Here is a 25,517-nt window from a genome sequence, read left to right as displayed (position 1 = left end):
AACACCTCTTCTACAGTCATATGTTTTTCTTGTTACTATCTTCACAATGACTAATAAAAATTTTACTCATGACTACCAATCTCATTTCAGATACTCCAGTCCATACCAAACCTATGCCACTGTCGTCATATACACTTTCATCCTGACATGTCATTACTAGTGACATTATTACAAGATGCTTTACTGACTACAGAATTAACAAAAGATCAAGAAAAAAACCTACTGAAATTTCTTTCTTCGGCCGTACAGGTAGACTCTAATTCTTCGGCCGTACAGGTAGACTCTAATTCTTCGGCCGTACAGGTAGACTCTAATTCATTATGTTTGAAATGTTTGTGAGGTTTACAGTAGGTTTGTCTATAACTATTTACATAACAACAACAAATGCAATGGATGTCTCATTAACACAATACTTTAGTCATTTTTGACGGCATGTTCAAGGGTAGACCTCAGATTTTTGTCTTATTCAAGGCGGGGAGCCACGGTGGCTAAGTGAGTAAGATGCTGGCTCACTAGCCTGGAGGGCGTGTGTTCTAACCCTGCATTGGCAGAGAAAGTTCATCAGGGTTTTCCGCCGTGGTTTGCCTTTGGCAGTGGTGTAGGACGGAGGGCCTGACAAGGACGGCTGTCTAGTCATTCGGATGAGACGGAAATCCAAGGTCTGTGTATTCATTGGTTTGCATGTGAAATATCCCTTGGCAGTTGGAATTCGATGTAAGAGTAGGCCATAGTGCCACTGGGCAAAATTTCCCTCATAGCACACTGTATGCCCGTCTTCATTAGCTCAGTCGGAGCAGAAAAGTAGGATGTTAAACCCCATTTCATTTTCTTATTCAAGGCTTTTGGTTTCATTTCTTTGTGCGCAGTCACTGAATACTTTATGCCTTTAAAATATACAAGACTTTGTATTAAGATTTTAAATTTAAGTTGTGTTTCTTGAATATTACGCTAATTGTCTGTAAATAAAATTTAAATCAGATGTCGATTCCACACCATTTTGATGTCGTACTACAGTAATTTGATGTTCATAGCAGTAATTTATATATTTCAGGAATACAAGTATGAAATAATGGAAGATCATTTTATCTGTGAACAACCACCTGTAAATCTTGGAGAATTTATTAATACATGTATTCTACCCTATTTAAACAGTGATGAATTTAACAGCTATACTTCATCAATATCTTTAAACTTCACATTAAAACTATTTACTACAGTATTAGATAAGAGTGTCAGTAAAAGCAGATGTGATTGGCTGTTGGAGTTGAATCATATTGTAATCTTATCAATAATTGGTGAAATATATAATGTCTGTGTTGATGGAATGGAGGATTATAATAGGAGAATGCTGATTCGTCAGTCTGTTACTAAATTTCTGACATCTCTAAAAACTGCTTTAAAAACATGTGGTTATTGTGTAGAGTGTAAGTTTATTGTTCTTGTTTATTTACTAACGAGGGAAATGAAATGAAATGGGGTTTAACGTTCTACTGTTCTGCTCAGACTGGGCTAATGAAGACGGGCATACGCCATACGCCATACAGTGTGCTATGAGGGAAATTTTGCCCGGGCAGCGACACTATGGCCTACTTTTATATCGAATTGTAGTTCATTGGAGTTAACCAATCACAAATTACAACCTGTGCATTACTGAATGATCCTTATAAAGAAATCTCTCTAGATCAAGACTGAATAAACAACTGACGTAAAAAAAAAATAATAAAAATAATGAAAGAGAATATTGGTATAATCTTGATTATAGACGGAGTACTAAAATGTGGAGTGAGAATTATTGAAAATGAATACTGGCCCCGGTTTCACAAAACATTCTTAGACTTACGTTAAGAATTTAATCAACTTTCAATCACAGTTTATAAGAAATATCTTTGATCCAGAAACACAAAACTTTGCACATAGTTTCTCATTGATGTATTTGATACATTAAAACAACAAAAATTTTATAAAGGGTGATATTTTAATTTCAAAAGGGCAAACAATTTTGGGTAAATTCTTAACTTAAGTCTGAGAATGTTTTGTGAAAAAGTTGAATTATTTGTTTGTTTTATTTTCTCAGTATCCAGCATGAGTTGGTTGATGAAAGATATAGAGGAAGTTAACTGGATTGTAAAAATAATTCTCCATAAATTCCTGTCTGATTTTATTACTGATGGTAATAATTTACATAAAAAGGTTTGTACTAAATAGGACTGTTGGTTCTAAATAAAGATATAGTAATAGGTCTACTTCCTCGGCAGTCATAAGCCTAAAGTGGGGGGGGGGGGAATTGGGTGGCTCTTTAGAACATATATAGGCTCTGTCATTGAGTCAAGTGGTCTCGTTTTCGCTCTTGTACGTGACATGGAGTAGGGTTGCCTGAATATAAATGGCTAAGAGTGCAGGTTTTCTAATCTCCAAACTGCAGTTTGTAATAATGAAGTTATTGTCCCCCGCCTTTCGAAGAAAGCAGGGTCCTATTAAAATGGGTTCCGTCTGTATATCCGTCACACTTTTTGGGACACAATAACTCTCTTTCTAATTGACCTAGAATGTTCAAACTTGGTGTAGGTGTATATTAGGGCAATGCCTTGATGGAGATCGACGGGTAAGCCGAGATAAGCAATTTGATTGGTTGATGCTTTGGGACACGATAACTTTAGTTCTAATTAAGTGAGAGTGATGAAACTTTGTGTATAGTTTCATTACATCAATACCTTGACTAAGTTCGATAATGAGCATTTTCTGCTCAGGGTAAGCAGAGCGATAAGCAATTTGATTGGCCGAGACTTTGGTACACAATAACTCTCCTTCTAATTGAGCTAAAATGTTCAAACTTGGTGTAGGTGTTTATTAGGTCAATGCCTTGATGGAGTGTGAAGATGAGCATTTTCTGCCTAGGGTAAGTAGAGATAAGCAATTTGATTTGTTGATGCTTTTGGACACGATAACTTTAGTTCCAATTAAGTGAGAGTGATGAAACTTGGTATATTGTTTCATTACATCAATACCTTGACTAAGTTCGATGATGAGAATTGTCTGCTTAGGCTAAGGAGCAATAAGCATTTTGATTGGTCAAGACTTTCGAACATAACAACTCTGCTTCTAATTGAGGTAGAATGTTTAAACTTGATGTAGATGTTCGTCTTGACTGAGTTCAATGATTAAAATATTGAGCTAAAGCTAAGCAGAGATAAGCAATTTCCTTGGTCGATGCTTTGGGACAAGATAACTTTGATTCTATCTGTTAGAGAGTGATGAAACTTAGTGTATAGTTGATAATCTGTTTGATTGCTCGATACTTTTGAAAAAAATAGATGTGCGATTAATTAATGTGTGTCATCTATTTATTTGGGGATTTCGGCGGGGGACATCAGCCTCACTGTTGGCTTGTTAACTTATTAATGTGATTTGTGTCTATAATTTTTTTTCCTGTTCATTAGAAATATGCTGCACTCTCAGACAATTTTACTCTGCAAATCTTTTAATGTTATGGTTGTGAAATGGGAAATAATAGTTGATTCATTTGTTTTATTTTAGTTGTTAGAAGAACTTATGGAGTCTGTTTTTGCCCAATCTGGTAAGAGAAAATTAAATTTTATAGAAGTATTAATTTCTCATGTACATACAGTTTTTTGCTTTTAAGGAGTCATGCTAACAAGATCTTCTACATATTAGCAATTGGTGTATGTAAATAACCTTGGACAACTCGAAACTACCAGAAACTACTATTCTTTAGATCACTTCAAACTGTCCGAGATTTGTAAATAGCTCTGTCTTGTAGGACTGTTTTCTAGTTGTTTGGGATGCCACAACAGTTGATGTGATTCAGGTACTGTAAGGAGTCATGGCTGGAGCTGTTTTGGACTAAAGCAGTGGTTCTTAACCTTTTCTTGGCAACAGCACACTTTGGAACACATGAATAAATAGCGGCACACCTGACTAAATATATATGAAAAATATTTGAATTTTGCAAAATAAAAACATGGCAAGTCATAGATGGCATACAACCGTAGACAGAGATTAGTCATAGAAACATAGAATGACTCAAACTAAATAAAGACAAACGCAGCTATGAACTTATCAGTAGACACCAGTTTATACTCAATTGGGATCAAGTGGCTTTTCACATTTTTTTTGCGGCACACTTAGGAACACTGGTTGAGAATCACTGGACTAAAGGCTTAAATTATCATGGATTCTACTGGATAAAGCCAGTGTATTACAGCACCTGAAATGCTTTGATCATTTAACTTTTAACAAAAACCAATTTTCGACATATAAAAAGAATTAACTTCTATTTTGTTCTGTTTTCAGATGAAAGTCTAGCACCACTCTTCCAGTTCTGTATTTTAAATGATGGAACATCTGCAATGGTTTATCAGCATCTAGATCAATTATCATCACACAGTATAACATCTGAGTTGTTAATAACATCGCTCTCTAAGGTATAATCACACATGAAATTTATAATGTTTTTTGTGGCTAAGTGGGTAAGACGCTAGCTCGCTAGCCTGGAGGTCGGGTGTTCGATCCCTGCATTGGCCGAGAAAGTTCATCCAGATTTTCCGGCGTGGTTCTCCCTTGTCAGTGATGCAGGACGGAGGGGCTGACAAGGAAAGCTGTCTAGTCGTTCGGATGGGACGAAAAACCGAGGTCCCGTGTACACATTGGCGTGCACGTAAAAGATCCCTTGGCAGTTGGAATTCGATATAAGAGTAGGCCGTAGTGCCGCTGTCCGGGCAAAATTTCCCTCATAGCACACTGTATGGCGTATGCCCGTCTTCATTAGCCCAGGTTAGGAGCAGAACAGTAGGACGTTAAACTCCATTTCATTTCATTTCATTTATAATGTTTTTTGTTTAATAAAAATTAAAGGGGCATTATGGAAGATTAGATAAAGAGCTGACAGTTCTGACTATAATAGTTAAAAACTAAATAATGTAAAGGGAATATTTCTCCACTCTGAACAGAGATATTAGTGATTGAATTTTATACCAAGCCTCGATCCTCATGACGATCCTCATTACTAAAGTCAGTACGATAAAAAACATAGTCTCGATTTTCCATTTTTTGATTTAATCATCAATGAACCTTGAGCAGCAGATCGGATTCTAATCCAGTAAATATCACAGGCTAGAGATGACATCGAGAGTTGATTATGGTCTGGATAAGTTAATTAATGTCTAATTTTGATTTATAGTCTAGACTATAGACTAGATGGACTTTGCCATCATAATTAAGCTTTTCACACAGTCTTATTAAAATTAGACGTTAGTCTACTTTCATTTGTTTTTGTTTTTATGAATCTAATACCATCTTGTTATATCTTTGCAGATTTTATCAAGTAGTTTAGTTGGTAGTGAATGGATGAGATTGTATCAACTATTACATACAATGATACAGAAAGATATACTAACTGTACCTATTAGAATTATATACCTGGATAAAATAATACCTACACATATTCAAGGTAATATACAGTCCTAATTGTACATGTATAATCTTTTTCTTCATATTCTTAACTGTATCTATCTCCATTTTCCTAACTGTGGATAAGCTTTATCTTCAGATTCCTAACTGTATTGTCCAAATCTTCATATCCCTAACTGTATCCTCTACATTTATAAGCTTTAGATTCCTAACTGTAGTCCCTATATGTTTAAGCTTTATCTTCATATTCCTAACAGTAGTCTCTACATTTATAGTCTTTATCTTCAGATTCCTAACTGTAGTCCCTATATGTTTAAGCTTTATCTTCATATTCCTAACTGTAGTCTCTACATTTATAGTCTTTATCTTCAGATTCCTAACTGTAGTCCCTATATGTTTAAGCTTTATCTTCATTTTTCTAATGGCAGTCTCTATCTTTATCATCATATTCCTAACTGTATCGTTTACATATGTTAGCTTTATCTTCATATTCCTAACAATATTCTCTATATGTATAAGAGGGGTTGGATGGCTGAATGGTTTGCGTGCGCGCGCTGTATCATAAAGTCTGTCATTGAGTCGACTGGCGTGGTTTCGAATCCCCGGTTGTACGTGACAAGGAGTAGGGTTGCCTGTCCAACCTCGTGGGTTTTCTCCAGGTCCTCCGGTTTCCTCCCACTGCTAAAGACCCCTATGCTCAAGCGAATTATTGAAATAAAATTAAACCATGTGTTAGTCCCGAAATGACCTAGTTGTGTCGAGTGGACGTTAAACACCATTTCTCTCTCTATATATATATGTATAAGGGTTATCTTCATATTCCAAACAGCATTTATAAGAGTTATCTTCATATCCTAACGATATCCTCTACATTTGTATTCTTTATCTTTTTTATAAGAATCTGTAATCTCTTTTCACATATTAGAGGAGTGTTGTTCATATACAGGTATTTTATATTACAGATAATGTTTGTTTACTGGGGGCTATACAGTTAATAAATGATGTTATATTGATGATATTACCAGTGTTATCAGATGGTATAATACAACATATCATCAGATCTTATGCAACATTAGTTCAGGTATATATCCATATTCTAAAACTTGATCATTAAAAATGCTTACGTTTCTGCACCGACTGGACTGATGAAGACAAGCATTGCAATGTAGGGGAAATTTTGCGCTCGCTGATGTTGGTTGAGAAAGTTCTTCGGGATTTCCCCTTGTTAATGGTGCAGGACGGAGGGTATGACAAATATGGCGTCCAGTCGTTCGGATAGGACGAACGACTGAGGTCCCATGTATATGGCGTGCAAGTAAAAGAACCCTTGACCATTGGAATTTTAAATATGAGAGTAGTCTGTAGCAGGGCTTCCACTTCAAAATTTTCACTGCCAGTCATTTTTGATAACGCACGAAAACTTTTCAAAGTAAATTTATATTTCATGTTTATTATTCATGGTAGGGTATTGTGAATTCACGTGTCTATACTACTATGTCACCATGGGGTGCACAAAAAAAATATATTTGACTTAAAAATGAAATATTAGTAAGGCTCATGATAATTATTTAATAATTAAATATTCCGTTTTGGCAACTTAAATAACGAAATAGTTGAATTGGCCGGAGAAAAACCATTTCAGTAGCTCACACGTAATTAACACGTGCTCTATAGAAAACACACTGACCTGGATAATTTTGAGTTGTAATACAATAACTTTGAAATGAAGATAAATATATAATTATCCATGGCATATATCTCACATTTTTTTTGGTTTTAGACCATCTCATACGGAATTACGGGCCACAGAATTGTGACTTAAATCCTAATAATGTATAAAACTAAATGACTAACGGATAACTAACTTCACGGCTAGCGACACTAGTGCCCCCTAGAATATGGTCGTGTCTAAGAGTAACCGTATATACACAACATTTCTTCTACACATGGAATTATCAATATTGCTGCACAATAGAACTGGAATACGTATTTTTCTTAATTGTTCGGTAAGCAAGTTAACTAATCTCTAGATTTTATTTCAACAATTTCCACAAGGCCGTAAGGATTTATGTAATTTCTATGCTGTTTTTATTTGATATGACAGTTGGTTGGATTCGAAGAGCAATACTTCATATCAATTGCCCTTTTTCGAAGATCATAATAACCTTGTTTACATTGTGCCTGACTGTAATAGCGGTAAACGGCTTTGTTGTTGAAAATTCTTATGACACGTGGACAATACTTAAATGATTAACAATGGGCCGCTTCACGCCGTTGATTAGATTCCCACTTATCAATTAACATTTATTGCTCTACTACCAGACACTCATCATTAATTATCAACACAACACTCAGTATAATCTGTTAACGACTATATATACAACTCTATAACACCAATCACGAGATTGGCTTCTAGACGACGTGCATTCTTGTATAGTTACACAGTGATGGTCGATCGTAGTCATGTTTGAATTTTTTTTTTTTTAAAAAGACCCTCTTTCCGGCGTGCAAAATGACCGTTAGGTCAGATCTAGGAACGGTCATTTTCCATAGCCGTAGGTCTCGACCGGCATATACGGCCAACGTGGAACCCATGGTCTGTAGCGATGATGTCCATGCAAAATTTCCCTCGTAGCACAATGTATGACATATGTCCATTAGCCCAGTCCATGCAGAACAGTATGACTTTAAACCCCATTTCTTTTCATTTATCAATCTTTAACTGTCAAGGGATTTATAACGTGTTGCCAATTGTATACACAGGACTTAAGTTTTTTTTCATATCATCCGAACAACTAGAAAGAAGAGTAAAGAGGCCTTTGCCCTTCGTCCCGCATACAGTAATCATCCACAAATTTTTTTTATGGAATCAGCCTTTCAGTTTTGTGTATAATTCACATGCATTTCTGCTGCTACTTTATGAAGATAAATTCTCTAGTTATTTTTAATCGGTAGCTAAGTGGGTAAGACCCTGGCTCGCTAGCCTGGAGGTTGCGTGTTTGATCCCAGCATTGGCCCAGAAAGTTCATGGGGATTTTCCGATGTGGTTTCCCCTTGTCAGAGGTGCATGATGGAGGGTCTGATAAAGACCGCTGTCTAGTCGTTCGGATGGGACAAAAAACCGAGGTCCCGTGTACAAATTGGTGTGTACGTAAAAGATCCCTTGACAGTTGGAATTCGATATAAGAATAGGCTGTAGTGCCGCTGTCCGCGCAAAATTTCCTCATAGCACACTGTATGGCGTATGCCGTCTTCATTAGCCCAGTTCAGAGCAGAACAGTAGGACATTAAACCCCATTTCATTTCATTTCATTTTTATTTTCAGATGATAACCAAACAAATGGACTTGAGAAAAACAGAACCTCAGATAATTAGTTTAGCATTGGTTCAAATATTTAGTTATGTTACTGTTACCATGACGAGTGTTGCCATAGAGATTCAAGATGTTATGTTTGTATGCCTATTGGACATTCTCGGAAAAATGAAAGAATTGAAATTGAGAAGTGGTATAAACATGTCGTATGTGAACTGTTTAAAACTAGCCATTAATTCAATATCAGATATTGACATGAAAAAGACACTAGCTAATAAAATAAATGGTGTTTATTCAAATAAATAAAAGTTATGTAATTGCCTTAAAATAAAGCCTTATATTGTAAACATATTGTCTTTACTTATGCAAGAGCTAAATCTGCCTATTGCAGGTCTTTCTTTAGGCCTGAAATGTTATATAAACTATGAATTAGACATTTATTAACATGAAAAGACCTTAATCAGCTCTCAAATCACTGGATTTGAATCTGATCTCCTGCTCAACGCTCATTGATGATTAAATGCAAAAATGGATAATCGAGACTATGTTTTTTATCGTAATGATGATCGAGGCTAGGCCTAAAATTGAATCGCTAATACCTCAGTTCAGAGTGGAGCAAATTGACTGAAATTGTCAGCATATTCCCTTTACATTATTTAGTTTTTAACTATCTCTTTATCTAATATTCCATAATGCCCCTTTAATAAATCAAGGGGACCTCAGTGGATGAGCGGAAGTTCGAATGCCACAATGGACAGAGGAGAACCTTCAAGATATTTTAAGCCCGTTTCTCACCAGAGGAGCCGACATGAAAAGTGTGTCTAGATGTTAGGTTGGGACGAAAATCGAAGTCCACATTGGCAATTAGAATTCAAAAAAGAGTAGGTTGAAACGCCACTGTTATAGCAAAATTCTCTTTTTCTCATTGGACACATAACCACAGAAAAAAAATGGCACCCAGTAGAATCATCAGATTAAATATTTTATAAAATATGGCTTTTTCATAAACTATTACAAAACTCCTGTAATATAAAATCCATAGATATAGTAGGGGGTGGTGGTGGATGTGCGCACTGTATCATAAGGTATGTCATTGAGTCAATTGGCATGGTTTCGATTCTCCAGTTGTACGTGACGAGGAGTAGGGTCGCCTGTCCAGCCTCATGGGTTTTCTCCGGGTCCTTCGGTTTCCCCCCTCTGCTAAAGACCCCTACGCGCAAGCGTATTACTGAAATAGAATTGGACCATATGTTGGTCCCAGAATGACCTAGTTTATGTTGAGTGGATGTTAAGCCCCATTTCTCTCTCTCTCTCTCTCATAGATATGGTAGCCATGGGGGCTCAGTGATTGAGGTACTGGCTCACTACCAGGAGATCTGTGTTTTACACCCGGTGTTTGGTGTCAGTGCCGTGGGATGGAAGGCCTGGCAAGGAACAGCGTCTTGTTCCTTACATGGGATGATACGTGACGGTTCCATGTACATGTTGGCTGCAAGTAAAAAAACAGGTGACAGATGGAATTTGAAATAAGAGTAGGCCATAGCACTGCTGTCCCGGCAAAATTTCCCTCATAGTACACTGCATATCCCCATGGAAGCCATGGTGGCTAAGTAGGTAAGACGCTGGCTCGCTAGTCTGGCGGTCGCGTGTTCGTCCCCTACATTGGCCGAGAAAGTTCATCGGGATTTTCCGACGGGGTTTCCCTTGTCAGTGGTGCAAGATGGAGGGTCTGACAAGGACTGTTGTCTAGTCCTTTGGATGGGACAAAAAAAAAATGAGGTTCTGTGTATTCAATATATATTCACACCCAACACATTGTTTAATCTTAGATTGTACACTAATAGTCCACTATTGAATGTGTAAATGTCAAGCTGAATGATCGATTAGAAAATATGACGTGTTGCAAATGGTACTCCATAGAAAAGAATTTGCCCCACAAAAATATATCTAGATGACAAATTGTATTATATCAAATGCTCAAAATAATTATTATTCTAACATAAATGGTTTGATAAGATGTTTACTTGAAGAGTTAATGGATTTCAGTTGATCACTACTATATTGTTCTACTTTCAACTCATGGCCTTAGTCAATGTGGTCTGTATCCAGTTGTTCAAATTATTTCCCTTGATATTTGCAAGGTGAAGGCTGACAGCTCTCATCTCAAGTCCGTTCTGTCGATCGAGGCGAAATTCTGTGACCCTTGACACCGGCGATGGATTTTCACCTCATCGGTGCAGTTGGCAGATGATGTGATTTAATTAAAGCTTCATTTGGAAATTAAACACATATTAACACAAGGTACAATATTATAGATACACAAATACTGAGTTAAAATCAAGGAAGTTAAACTGTTAAACACATTACTACTGCTTCTCTTTGAATAATACTGTGTATTTGTTTACATTTCAGACATTTCTATTCGCCTATAAATTATCTCATATCTCACGATAAAATAAAACAAGATTTTCTCTTGTCGGAACAGGGGCTATTAGCTGATTAACCATAAAGCAACAATATTATTAAATGTGGGGGAGCTATAGGGGTAGGCAGAGTTTACATTACAATGGTATGACCGAACCATAGGCCACCCCTAAAAGGAAACCCATAATAAATGACAAAAGAAAAGGATACCCATGGCTACCAAGAGAGAAATGGGGTTTAACCTCCACTCGACACAAACTAGGGTTTTTTGGGACTAACCCATGGTTCAATTTTATTTCAATAATTCACTTGCTTGCAGGGGTCTTTATAGCAGTGGGAGGAAACCGAAGGACCCAGAGAAAACCCATGAAGTTGGACAGGCGATCGTACTCCTTATCACGTAGCCTACAACCAGGGAATCGAAACCATGGCAGTTGACTCAATGACAGACCTTATGATACAGCGCGCACGTGTTAACCATTTGGCCATCCCATGGCTACCATTGAGAACTCTAACATGTATAAATTTTAATGATGAATAGCCTAATTTTCGAAAAATATTTATGTTTTGTCTCATATATATTATTCAAGGAACATGATCTTTTGAATTAGATAATGTAATAGAGATAAATAAATTGCGATTATCTCGAAAACTTGCTGATACATGAGTTTAATTGTTATTAGATATTTTATTGTATATTATTTTGTAATTAATAAAAATATGTCGTCACCCCTAGCTGTCCATCTGCCCGTCCATACGTTAATTGTTTGTGGACAGTTTACAGGCCACAATTTTTATCCGATTTTGATGAAACTTGAAATATACCGTAGGTTTATCTCCCAAAGATTTTGGTTCATTTTGATATTTATGCATATCGGATTATCGGATAACTTCCCGGATTATGACCCCTGATTGTACGAAAAATCGCGTTTTTAGCTTGTGGTCCCTCTAGAGATCTTAACGATCTTGAGCATGTCAAACCTTAATTTCCAGGATTATGGTCCTTGAATTATGAAAAGTCGTGGTTTTCGCTTGTTGTTTCACAATTGTTGGTCACAATTTTTACTTGATTTAAAAAAATGTTTAAATTTATCACTGTTACACCATAATGACAGTTGAGTGTGAATTTCATGAAAATCTGACTGAAACTGCCTGACAAAATGGCCGATCCCCATCTGCAAATAGCTTGTGGACCCTGTAGAGGTCACAATTTTTATCTGATTTCAGTGAAACTTCCTTGATTATGGCTCCTGATTTTACGTCAAATCGTTTGTTATTTTTTAGCTAGTTCTCTGTCCATCTCTTGCAAAATGGTTTATTGATGAGTTGTATGTACAATTTGTCTTGTTAGTAAATATGTATTTTATTTATCATAGTATTGATTATCATTCATATGTATATATTGTATACTTTACTTAATAGGTTTTAGGTACAATGATATCTTGTGTTTGTCACCGGATAGTAAAGTTTTCTTGATTATTTCCAGATAAAAATAAATCTGAAATAAGGAGCTATGGTATATTTTTGAGTAAAATAATCTTTAATTACTGGTTGTTTTGCTTTTTTTCAGACAAACAATCAACTCGGTTTAGAAAGATGAAATAATTTAAACACAGTTGTTTTGAGTGTTACAAGATGGTAGTAACAGATATGGCTGCCATTGTGACTTTAAAAGATGCTCTTGGTGTTAATCTTTATAGTAAAGTGAGTGAATTAACATCAACAGATGCTGGTAAAATAACAGGAATGTTGTTAGAGTGCAAAAAAGACCAGATCCTTCGAATGTTAGAAAATAAGGATGTATTGAAATTGTATATAGAAACAGCTCAAGAAACATTGAAATCCAGGTAATAAGGCCTTATGTTGAATATAGATTAAAGATATATTATGGGAGATTAGATAAAGAGCTGGCAGTAAGCTCTATAATAGTTAAAAACTAGATATTGTAAGGGGAATTTGCTGAAAATTTCAGTCAAATTGATCCACTCTGAACCGAGAATTTAGCGATTCAATTTTAAGCCTAAACTCGATCATCATTACTAAAGTCAGTACGATAAAAAAACTTTGTCTTGATTATCCATTTTTGATTTAATCATCAATGAGCGTTGAGCAGCAGATGGGATTCTAATCCAGTATTGCAGGCTAGCGATGACATCAAGAGTTGATAATATCTAGATAAGTTAATTAATGTCTAATTAGTAATTTAGATAACATTTCAAACCCAAAGAAAACCCTGCAATAGGCAGAGAAATGGGGTATAACGTCCACTCCACCCGACACAAACTAGGTAATTTCGGGACCAACATATGGTTTTTAATTTTATTTCAATGGTTAGCGTGTGGGCATTGTATCATAAGGTCTGTCATTGTGTCAACTGGTGTGGTTTCAATTTCCCAGTTGTACGTGACAAGGACTAGGGTCGCCTGTCCAAACTCGTGGGTTTTCCCCGGGTCCTCCGGTTTCCTCACACTGCTAAATACCCCTACACTCAAGCAAATTATTGAAATAAAATTGAACCATATGTTAGTCCCCAAATGACCTCGTTTATATCGAGTGGATTTTAAACCCCATTTCTCACCCCCTTTATTTGAATTTTACAAATAATTTATATTTATTTAAAGTTATGATAATGATGGTATGAAGGATGATAATATAAACATTTATTTAATTATTACATATTATATTTATTTAAAGTTGTGATAATAATGGTATGATAGATGATAATAATGGTATAATGGATGATGGTATAAAAGATCCAGATGATAATAAAAGTACAAGTAGTAATGAATCTTTAGCTGAAGAACTTTATGATAAAATTACTAATATTGTTGATTGTGATTTAATGGCTGCCAAAATAACTGGTAAGATACAGTTTATGTAAATGGATATTGCCCTGTTTTACAGCTGTATTTAATGAGCTAAAAGCTGAACTATCAAAGCCTAAAACAGTATTTATATATAATCAATAGGCCTACCAGCAAGCATTATAGCCTAAGGCAGTGGTTCTCAACCCTTTTTTTGCCAATGGCACACATTGGAACACATGAAAAATAGCGGCGCACCTGGCTAAATATATATAAAAGATTATTGAATTTTGCAAAATAAAAACATTGTAAGTCAGACAGCATACAACCGTAGACAGAGACTAGTCATAGACACATAGAATGGCTCAAAATAAATAAATAAAAATACAGCTATGAACTTATCAGTAGACACCAGTGAATACTCAATTGGGATCACATGGTTTTCTTAGTGTGCCGTTCAAAATTTCGCGGCACACTTACTTACTTAGGAAAATCTTGTGGCACACAGGTGTGTCGTGGCATACTGGTTGAGAAACACATAGATAACATATAAATAATCGAGACAACTTTACTCATGGAACTTGTCTAGTTTCTTGTGATATAGCCACGATTGTCCAGACATTGTCTATTTCAAAGATGTCCATTAACATGACCATAATTAATTCTTAAAGGGACAGCCTCCCCACCCTCTGCAATACGAATCTTTCATGAAATAAAATATTAAATAGGGTTTAAGACTAATAAAGATGGGCAAACACCATGCTGTGTGCTAAGGGGGAAATATATTACCTGGATAGCGGTGCTACAGCGGGTTCTTTGACATGTACGGCAAAGGTTACACAGAAATTTGGTTTATTGTCACATCCGAACGACTAGATGTCCTGTGTGTTGCACCACTGACACCACACCAGAATATCATAATGAACTTTGTCGGCCAACGCCGTGAACAAATCTGAGACTTCCTGATTAATGAACGAGGGACTTACTCACTTGACCACCATGACTCCCTTCATCAATCAGAGGTAAGTTTTTTAACTACCCTGAAGGAGGTTGTAGTTTTCCTTGAGTATTAAATACAGTCGGTATTTTATTTTTACAGGGATGTTGTTAGATCTAGATTCTAGTAAACTGAATGATTTGATGACATCAGAAGAAGAATTAAAATTAGCTGTAGAGAAAGCAAGAACTGTTTTATTAGAAACTAAATCTGAAGAATTCAACCCACATGAAGATATAGCAGATGAGATTTATACAAATGTCGAGAAAAAATACCCTGAGTTAGCACCACAAATAACAGGTACTTACAATACCATATCCTGGTTTTACGTGACAAGGAGTAGGGTCGCCTGTCCAGCCTCTTGGGTTTTTTGTCCGGGTCCTATGGTTTCCTCCCACTGCTAAAGATCCCTACGCGCAAGCGAGTTACTGAAATAAAATTAATTAAACCACATGTTAGTCCCGAAATGACCTAGTTTGTGTCAAGTGGAGGCTAATCCCCACTTCTCTCTCTCTCAATACCATATTCTATACGGTCCATGTCCTGGGGCCTGTTTCACGAAATCTTAACTAAAGATAAAATCAAAATTTTAGCAGATATGTTAATTTTTATTGGCTAAGCACTAAAATCAATCTAATATTATCCAATCAAATTACTAAAATTTGGATTTTATCTTAGTTAAAAATTTCGTGAAACAGGCCCCTTAACATTATTGATGGATAATTTGTCAACCATCGAATGATTGATCGTCCAAGGACAGATCTTTCACTTCAAAATTTAGGAGGATGGTCAATTTTTGATGTATTTTATTCACCTCAAGATTGACAAAATATTTTTTTCAAATTTTTTATGTATATTTTAAGTTCCTTTACACAAAAACTGTGAATCCAAATGCCTTTTTTGTGTTTTCGGGTGATATAGAGAGAGAGAGAGAAATGGGGTTTAACGTCCACTCGACACAAACTAGGTCATTTCAGGACTAACATATGGTTTAATTTTATTTACATAATTCGCTTGCGCGTAGGGGTCTTTAGCAGTGGGAGGAAACCGGAGGACCCGGAGAAAACCCACGAGGTTGGACAGGCAACCCTACTCCTTGCCACGTACAACCGGGGAATCGAAACCACGCCGGTCGACTCAATGACAGACTTTATGATACCATTCAGCCATCCAACCCCCCTTCCGGTGATATACTTTGAATTGACTGATGGTTAAATTCTGCAACCAGTCAATATCACTTCTGTCAGTGGTGCAGGATGGTGGGCCTAACAAGAAACAGTGTTTAGTTGTTTGCATGGAATGAAAAACCGAGGTCCCATGTACCCTTTAGTGTGCTCATAAAAGAACCCTTGACAGTTGGGATTTGAAATAAAAGTAGATCATAGCTCCGCTGCCAGAGCAAAATTTCCCTCTTAGCACACTGCATGGAGTTTTAGTATATATAGTACAGAAATTTAGGAGGCTAAGCCCCATTCATTTTATTTGTATAGACGTACTGTCATATAGTAATGCTACCTTTCATGGAAGAGTTCCTTCCCCTTTGTTCTTTATTGGAGTCTTCAGGAGTTATCTCCCATATGTGATACTTAGAGAGGTTGAACAAAACATGGCCTATCTCACATGTGTTATTTAGATTTAATACACTTTAATCCATGCCATCCATGGTGAACCAGAGAACTACTCCCGCAGAGCATGGTGGAGATGGCATGGATTAAAGTTTATTAAATCTAAAAACCACATGTGAGATAGGCCATGTTTTATTCAACCTCTCTAAGTATCAAAGATTCCGAAGACTCCATTAAAGAACAAAGGGGAGGAAACTCTTCCATGAAAAGTGGCATTACTGTATGACAGTACTGTCTGAATATTTCCAAACAAGGCAATTTAAATATCATCCCATCTTGTATATTTTAGGAATGTTGCTGGAGTTAGATACAGACATTTTAAAGGACTTGTTAACCACAACCAAAGAATTAGACAATCGTATAGAAGAAGCCTTTAATGTGTTATCTAAATCAGTTTCTTGACAGGGCTGCTCAAATATTAAATATAGAACACACTATATTTATATCTTCCAAATACTTCCATATATGTATTTAGAAATATATTTAAATTCCATTCAATATAAGCTCAAACTGAAATGGCCTTTTTGTTAACACTGTTAAAAAGCAGTTTTTTTTTCAGAGTTATGCCCCTTTGTGAAAAAACGTAGGGGGACACTCGATTGAACGTTCTGTAATTGAATTCTCTCAATCCCAAAAATAGTGACAATCAAATGAAAAGCGCACACACCAACTGTATAAGGAAATATCTCAACCAACCATGGCAGCTGAAATGTAGGCCTATTTGTTGTGTTTACCTCCATTGTTGGGACTGACAGAACTGTGACAGGACTGAATTCCGCCTCACTTGATTGCAATACTGTCGATTTGGGACGTTTCAGACTGACAATAAAACATCTGCCTTGTTGATAAAACTAATCTTCTGACAAGACAAACTACACCAATATTGCCAAAAATAAACAACAAATTTAAATCTGATTAAAACACAGATCCTATTTCGTTTCGTTTTTTCATAGTTCAAAATTTGGTTTTACTTGTCTTTACTACACTAGGATCTGGAAGAGTTGTTATATAGCAGACGTTCTAGTTGATGTGAGGAATTAGCCAAAGAAACGGTCTGTTACAGCGAGTTTCTGGCGTGAGATGCACTGAACTGTGGGTAAATCCATAGAAACTGCTGATTGATTAATCAATGTCATAGTGTCAAGAGCCGCCCGTATGACCCCTGACGCGACCTCTCAGTACAACTAGTCAGATCTTCATGTAGAAGAGGCGATCGAAAGTATAAAAAAACAAAAAAAATATAGATCTGGGCCCTTATTCACGAAAACTTAAACTAAGTTACAACCGAAATTTTAAGAAATACTGCAACTTCATTGGATATATGCAGTATTTCTTAAAATTTCGATTGTATCTTAGTTTAAGTTTTCGCGAATAAGGGCCCTGTCGAAAGATCTTGTCTTTTGTTGTGTTAACAATTGTTTTGATTTTCTTCGACATAACTTGATTAATTCTATATATGCCAAACAAGAGGGGTGATGGCTATAAACAATCTATATTTTATTGGGTTAAATATTTAACTTGGGCACAATTAGGAACATTTTTTTAAAGGTTTTTGACTAAACTAATTCAGCTTACTAAAGATACATTATGGGAGATTAGATAACGAGTTGGCAGTTCTCACTATAATAGTTAAAAACTACATAATGTAAAGGCAACTTGCTGAAAATTTCAGTCAAATTGATCCACTATAAACCGAGAACCAAGCGGATGAAAGTTCCGCTTAGCCTCGATCATCATTACTGAAGTCGATAAGACAAAACTAAGTCTTGATTATCCATTTAATCGTTAATCACGAAGGAAAGTTTTGCAGCAAATCAGACTGTAATCCAACAAATATCGCAGGCAAGCCTTGACATCGAGAGCTGATTATGGTCTGGATAAGTTAATTAATGTCCAATTAATAGTTTTTATAACATTTCAGGCCTAAAGAAAGACCTACAAAGAGCCGATTTTGCTCTTGCATAATGTATGTTTAAGTTAGCAGCCTTGTAATATTTTTTGACCCATCTTGTGATTAAACTAGTAATATATAAATGTGATTTACAATGATCTTCGGAGCCATATGGTGTATAATTAAGTCTTGTATTATGTATTAAATTTATTCATTTATTTGAATTTCAACTATTTTTAATGTTTTGTTTATTGTTATCTACTATTTTGTATGTTTGTCTCTTTTTCATCATCCAGTTTATCAATCTTTTCGTGAAAAATATATTAATTTATCTTACAGCAATTGGGAACATTTTTTTTAAGGTTATTGGAATCAAGTTTATGTCGATTCTGTTAGTTTTATAGGGTTCTTATTCCTTAATTTATTATTTGTAAGCCTTTACAGCTACCCTGGTATATATTATTTATATGGTCTATCCAATATTCCAGAATTCAGAATAACATATTGGAGAATTATTTAACCATAAAATATTATATATTAAAATTGAAACTGTTCTTGTTATGATTTAACAGCTATTTTAATGGGGCTAAATCGCTTATATTTGGGACCTAGAAATTGACACAAATGAGTGGCAATGCATATAATAATGTAATATGAATGTATTTAAACTGATTTACATTCAATTGTTTCTGTTTTTACTGTAATTTCTAATCAGTTATGTTCAGCAAAATACGCCAGAGGTCTCAATTGAATGGCTATTTTTAGCGTCTGGTTATTCCAGTGTACACCGATAATATTTATTGTGCATGCTTTCCAGATAAGAATATGACGTCATCGTTTGACATGACTTGTAGAATATGCCTAGCCGCATTTTTCGAGTCGCTTTTGACAAATAGCACTGAAACGCATTATGGTCAGGGGCGTAAATAGGGGGGGGGGGGTACCCAGGAAGAAAAATAGTTTGTGTTGCAAAATAAGAGCAGTCGGTATCAAAATATGTGCTCACTGCATACTTGTTTGAAATAATGTTGTGTATTACTCTTATTCTGTTGTGAGTATGTTGGTCTAAGAACAAAATTTCCCCAGAGAGAAAAATAGTCGGTCTCAAAGTAAGTGCAGTCACTGCAGTCGGTCTCAAAATTATGCATCAGGGACTTAATGAATTAATGAGGTAAACAAACAATGCCAGAATCGATCCCAAATACTAAGTATTTGCGTGAATCTGTGAGCCTAAATTGCATACGTCACACAAAACTATAGTATAAAATAACCATTTCTCTCTCTATAATACATCAAAAGTATGAAGGTTTCTAAAAGTTAATAAACTTTACTAGTATAACACAACTTGTTATAACACATCAAATGTATACAGGTTTCTAAAGGTTAATAAACTTTATTAATATAAACACAACTTAACACAGTCTACAATTTTTATGGATACACAATTATTGAGGATTGGGAAACAGGCAAAGCCTATATAGGCCTAATTCCTCTCCCCAAAATTTTAACATGTAAATCCGTTCGTAAATAGACAAAAAAATTATGTACACTATTTACAATATAATAATAAAATAAAACCAAGTACGAACAATCTAACCATTTGACAAAATTCGAAGTCCTAAAAAAATCGGTATAGGCAAAATAGTGTAATCAGCAATACCATAGAAATCATGTATATTCACTGTGATATAACCAGCATATTAAACAATGTATATTCTGATCATTGTTCACCCGACTTGGGAGATAGATGCCAGTTCGGGAGATTCGGGTGTTTCCGGAGTCCAATTTGGCCGCTTTATATAAATGAGAATTTGGGGGAATACTAACCCGAACCCTAACCCTTTTTAGAAGACTAAAAGGATAAGGATTAGGGTTAGTATTCCCCAAAATACTCATTTATATAAAGCGGCCATTTTGAAATCCGGAATAGACCCAAACCTCCCCAACCGGCCTACAATTATTAGCATCTACCTTGTTCATTGACCCAAAGTAAGTCGGTCTTGTACCAAATCATCCATTGAAGGCAGCATACAATACAAACATAATTGACGAGATTACTTGATATAGTATAGTTTGGAATTCATAAACATAACAGCATGGACCGTATTATAAGGTCCATGATAACAGACTTTAAATTTTGTGCACCGTTACGGTTGTTTTCACTACTTGATAATACGTTGACTCTTGGGGGTTGGATGGCCGAACGTGCGCGCTGTATCATAAGGCCTGTCATTAAGTCAACTGGCATGGTTTCGAATTCCCGGTTGTAAGGAGTAGGGTCGCCTGTCCAACCTCGTGGGTTTTCTCCGGGTCCTCCGGTTTCCTCCCACTGCTAAAGACCCCTACGCGCAAGCGAATTATTGAAATAAAATTAAACCATATGTTAGTCCCGAAATGACCTAGTTTGTGAAGGCAGTCATATCTTTTACAGAGAAATTAGAAGAGTTTCGTAATACTCTGTGAAACATATTGCTGATCAGATCCGCGTGATATAACCTTTAAAATATTCGCCATGTTTGTTACCGCCGCCCCTGGGTCGCACGTGACTAAATAACCGAATCGCAGTGAGGCGCAGACTCAAAGTAGTCGTATGCGCACCCATGTCGCTTGCGAATGGGACAACTAATTGTCTACCGGAGTAGAACATGTGCGACTCCGAGAAGCCGTCCGACTTAATTACACCAGTCACGACTGATCAGTTCCACTTATCATAAACCAGTCGTCGATTTCGAGTCGCCGTCAGTTTTGTCGTGTCGTGAGGCGACATAAGCTAGGCTTAAGCCAAGGCTTTCGCGGAGTAGGCTACTGCCAAAAAAGGGAGATTATGATATTGTTGAAAACCAATGACATTTATATCGTTTAAGGCACCAAATCATCAACTCTATTAATAGTCGTGTTTATCTTTTCCCAAAACAATTCCAAATTTTCTTCATCCCATTTAATATAATTATTAACAGCTAGTATTTTATGTATGGTTTTTGTTACGTTCCGGGGAGCGAGCTCCTTTAAAACAACTACTATCATTAAGTCGCGTTTTTCAATGATGTACTTCTCATAGGCTAACCCTGCTTCAAACTCGCAAAACCCATCTTCAGCATATCTATCAGATATACATAACAAGGCCTTGCGGCTTCTATCCATGTTTATAATTATCTGTTCAATTTTATTGCCCTGTCCATCTCTTTGCGGAATATAAAGACGGAGACCCATATCTTTCTCTAATTTATTTACAATTTCATCGAAGATAAAATCATCAAAATCGCCATCTGAACAACTAAGATAAACATCGTATTGATAATTTATCCCTTCGTTTAGTAATCTTCGGAATCGAATTTGGTGAAATCGTGCCATATATATTAGATAACGTAAACACCAACGATAACGATACACGATCGAAATGGTTAATAACAATAGAAGAAATGTCACCGAAACATAAATAATGCCCAAAGAAATCTGACTTGACAATGTACATATACGTTCAGAAATAAACGATTTTGTGATTTCATATTTATGTTGTTCTTTGTCTGGAGCGTTGCATTTGTACCGCGAAGGAAAATGTCGAAAAATACGTGAGTTATTTTTCACGCGAAGAAATCTAATAAACCATAGTAAGTCACACGAACATGAATACGGATTATTTGATAAATCCAACCATTGCATATTTTTGAGTATTTGCTCAGAGAATGTGATTTTGCTTATGCGAGATATATGGTTACCACTCATGTCCAGATTTTTTAAGGATTTTAAGTTATCAAAGAACCCATCCGGTATTTGAGTAATTTCATTATAAGCGAGGTAAATTACATTTAATTTCTTCATTTGTTTTGGAATAATTTTAGGAATGAATCGTAACCGGTTATTCGTTAGAGATAATTTCTTTATCTTGGTTAGCGATTTAAATAGCTCCTCAAACATTTCTTCGGTGGTATTTGTAAAATAATTTGATGATATAATCAAAGTCCTCAAATTGGTACAATGGTTAAATGCACCCAAGCTCAAACTCTTATTATCAAATCTAATTTTGTTGTTTCGGAAAGAAAGATGCCGAAGACTGTGGCTGCTGAAAGCATGTGGTTTAACACGCAGTTGTCCAGTACTGTATATAAAGCCAATAGACATATACTGAATATTCGGTAGGCTTGAGATAATATTACTCTCTATGATAATTAGTGGATTTTCATTTATAGAAAACTTGATCAAGGCTTTCATGCAACTTAATTGCCCTGGGCGAAGATTGTTTATATAATTGTTGTCTAAATTTAAATCAGTGAGTTTTGGGAACATCGCTGATCCGTTAACACAAATATCCGGAAATTGTGTCAGCCTATTATCAATCAGCCTAAAGTTTTCTATGGAAGCTGAATATTGTAGTTTTACCGTTGTCACTTTACAGCGCACGATGGTTACAGACTGTAATTTTTTGAAAGAAGAAACAATGCTGTGATTGTACACTATAATGTTCATCTCTTGGATTTTAAAAAAATTAAGATTAGACTTAGCCATACATTTAGAAAAATGTAATGAATATAAATCTACCAGAGGGAGATTTATTAATATGATACCCGTTAATTGTTTTGTAACACTAGACAAACAGTTCATCAAAGAGAATGTATTTAACCCTTCATGGCATATAATCAGCGTGCGCAGATGTAGCAGAGAACTGAATGATCTGGGTTCACAAGACATAATGGAATTTGACTTTAGTCCAAGACGGACCAGTTTCAAATCAGTTAAGTTGTTGAAAGTGTTGTCCGTTATCTTTGGTAGGTAATTACCAGTGTAATTCAGGTTCGTAATATCTAGTTTGAAATCTGGAACAAAAGTCAGACGGCGACCACGATTTAAGCAAAGGGCATAGTTTCCCTGGCATGTACACATTTCGTCACCGCATATTTTCCCGGGGTGATGGACTTGAACTCCAAACAATTCATTGTCACCAGCGGTATTAAAAGAAATGTGCATAGAAACATAGAAGACACATACTTTGTACAGTACTTTTAATACATCCATGGCTTATTATAAATATAGTTGGTTATTCTGAAATGAGAAACAAATAATTATAGGTAGGCCTAGTTCTGGTAGTTGGACGCTATATGTTCAGAACTACAGTTTTGTTGGTAATATAAGGGATGGTCGTATTCTCATCACCACTGCTTGCATCATCTGTTCAGGATTTCTTTAGAATATCGACATATTTATTTGGGTCCCCCATCCAAATTCATTTTTTATTGAAGATCACAAACACGACGCCCCTACCACATTGCAGGCAAGGTTTTTCAGGGCAGGTAATCGCTTGACAAGGGTAACACTTGCGGGGATGACAAGGAACACGTGTTTAGTCGTTCGGATGGGACGAAAAACCGAGGTCCATTCATTTCTTTACAAATAAGAATTGCTATGGCACATGTCTCTTAAATATTGTTTTAAAAAACCGATATAAGTACAATACCGAAAACACAATTGTCTCTAAAATTAAAAAAAAAATAACGAAATAAGTACAAAAGTTAAAACTCACTTAACTGTTAGTAATATTGTCCGATCTTCATACCAGACAAGATATAATTATTCGCTAACGTGGTAATGACTTCGAATTAAATTCTATCAAATGACATCCTCTTTGTTTCTTGTATATGTTTTATTACTATGTAATACATGGTTTCTAAAAGGAAATATGACAATTAATATCACACATCGCGTGTTGTTACTTCCCTGCTTTTGACCTTCGCCTTTCTGCTCTCCACGCCCTTTAAACACAATAACTCTACTTTTAATTGAGATAGATTGTTCAAACTTGGTGTAGATGTTTTGCGATGAATGTCTCACTGGTCTGAGCATATCTGTATTGGCTGAGCAGAGATTAGCAGTTTCCTTGTTCGTAATTCATTTCGGAACGAGGAAGACCTATGATCGTTCCTGCCCTCTGCAGTATGAAAATACTGCTCTTTTATCCTCCCCTTCTCTGTTCTGAGTCTATTTTTGAGGACTTTGTCCGTAGACACCGTTCCGAAAGGAACTAAATTGATCAATGCTTTGAAACACGGTAACGTCTGTTCGAGTGTGGGTGCATATAGGCGTAAGGGTGGGTGTGGGGCAATTTCAGTTATAGGGGTGTAGGATAGAAGGCCTATAGAAAGGAACAGTGTCTAGTTGCTTGTATGGGATAGTTAACCAAGATCCCGTGTAGGCCTACATGTTGACTGCACTTTAAAGAACCCGTGACGGTTGGAATTTCAAATAAATGTAGCACAGCTGTCTTGGAGAAATTTCCCTCACGCCATAGTCACTGCGTAAGTAGGACCTTTAAACACTATTTCAATTCATGTTACAATGAACTTTAGTACTTTGTCTCTATAGTTATTAATTCTACAGAAACATTCATAAACTTTTACCATCCTGCTTTTTGCAGAAATATCAACATTTTCTGGTCTAAATTTAACATTCCACTCAATCACGGCTCACGGAGAGAAGTTTACCGTTCTCTGGGAAAACTCCCCGGCCAGTCATCAGGCCACAGATCACTAATTGTTTCCCCATTGACTTTAATGTTAATTCTCGTCTCTTAGACCGGCTCTAACTTTTTCCCAAATTTTCGTTGGGTAGAACGCTTTCTGCCACTGATGGAGCAACATGTGGCAAACTCTTGTCCAAAAGCATGTATGAGGTTCACCATGAAAAACTTGAGATACACAAGCTGGAAGTAGAGACAAATAAACATACAATTTGCGGCCCTACATTTCAACGTAACCAACCTCACAATTCTAGTATCCTTCCGCCTCAAAATCATGAATATTCACCAAAACCTGGCAGAAAATGTATTTTCAAACCCTTTTTTTCGATTCTACACCAAAAAGTCAACAAAAATCGCCATGCAAAAGGGGGAAAGGGAGAGGGGGAGAGACTAAAAATAACTTTGGCCCTTGTTTCGTCACGTAGAAATATTTGGTGATCTGTGTCCATCAGTCTTATTTTGGTTTCTTAGCTAGTAAAATTATCCGCCCTTGATATTTGTGCTATTTTTATCGACCAATCAAAAAAT

The 25,517-nt window shown here is 36.1% G+C and overlaps 3 protein-coding genes across 4 annotated transcripts; 2 read left to right on the top strand and 1 right to left on the bottom strand.

The window, feature by feature from the left end:
- Window positions 1–309: 309 nt before the first annotated feature.
- On the top strand, window positions 310–9,087 carry LOC126822282 (uncharacterized). The gene is made up of 7 exons (XM_050551074.1): window positions 310–1,424; window positions 2,075–2,190; window positions 3,535–3,574; window positions 4,312–4,442; window positions 5,332–5,467; window positions 6,390–6,508; window positions 8,753–9,087. Exons 1-7 carry the CDS (start codon window positions 1,001–1,003, stop codon window positions 9,044–9,046), a joined length of 1,260 nt encoding a protein of 419 aa, XP_050407031.1. The 5' UTR covers window positions 310–1,000; the 3' UTR covers window positions 9,047–9,087.
- Window positions 9,088–10,892: 1,805 nt separating this feature from the next.
- On the top strand, window positions 10,893–19,030 carry LOC126822367 (uncharacterized). Its single transcript, XM_056103527.1, has 5 exons — window positions 10,893–11,041; window positions 12,735–13,011; window positions 13,859–14,025; window positions 15,068–15,265; window positions 16,880–19,030. The coding sequence occupies exons 2-5, from the start codon at window positions 12,800–12,802 to the stop codon at window positions 16,990–16,992; spliced, it is 690 nt and encodes a 229-aa protein (XP_055959502.1). The 5' UTR covers window positions 10,893–11,041; window positions 12,735–12,799; the 3' UTR covers window positions 16,993–19,030.
- Window positions 19,031–19,865: 835 nt separating this feature from the next.
- LOC126822227 (toll-like receptor 4) lies at window positions 19,866–25,188 on the bottom strand. 2 transcript variants are annotated; one of them, XM_050550999.2, is made up of 3 exons: window positions 24,871–25,188; window positions 23,997–24,140; window positions 19,866–23,518 (listed from the first exon to the last, which is right to left on the bottom strand). In XM_050550999.2, exon 3 carries the CDS (start codon window positions 23,489–23,491, stop codon window positions 21,341–21,343), a length of 2,151 nt encoding a protein of 716 aa, XP_050406956.1. In that variant the 5' UTR covers window positions 23,492–23,518; window positions 23,997–24,140; window positions 24,871–25,188; the 3' UTR covers window positions 19,866–21,340. The 2 variants fall into 2 exon arrangements, with proteins under 2 accessions (XP_050406956.1, XP_050406948.1); XM_050550991.2 differs by having other exon boundaries at window positions 23,997–25,188.
- Between the last annotated feature and the right edge of the window lie 329 nt (window positions 25,189–25,517).

Source organism: Patella vulgata, chromosome 1 (genome assembly GCF_932274485.2).
Source record: "Patella vulgata chromosome 1, xgPatVulg1.2, whole genome shotgun sequence".
Lineage (NCBI taxonomy): Eukaryota > Metazoa > Mollusca > Gastropoda > Patellidae > Patella > Patella vulgata.
The sequence above is the reverse complement of the archived record's forward strand: the minus strand, read 5'-3'. Positions and strand labels throughout refer to the sequence as shown.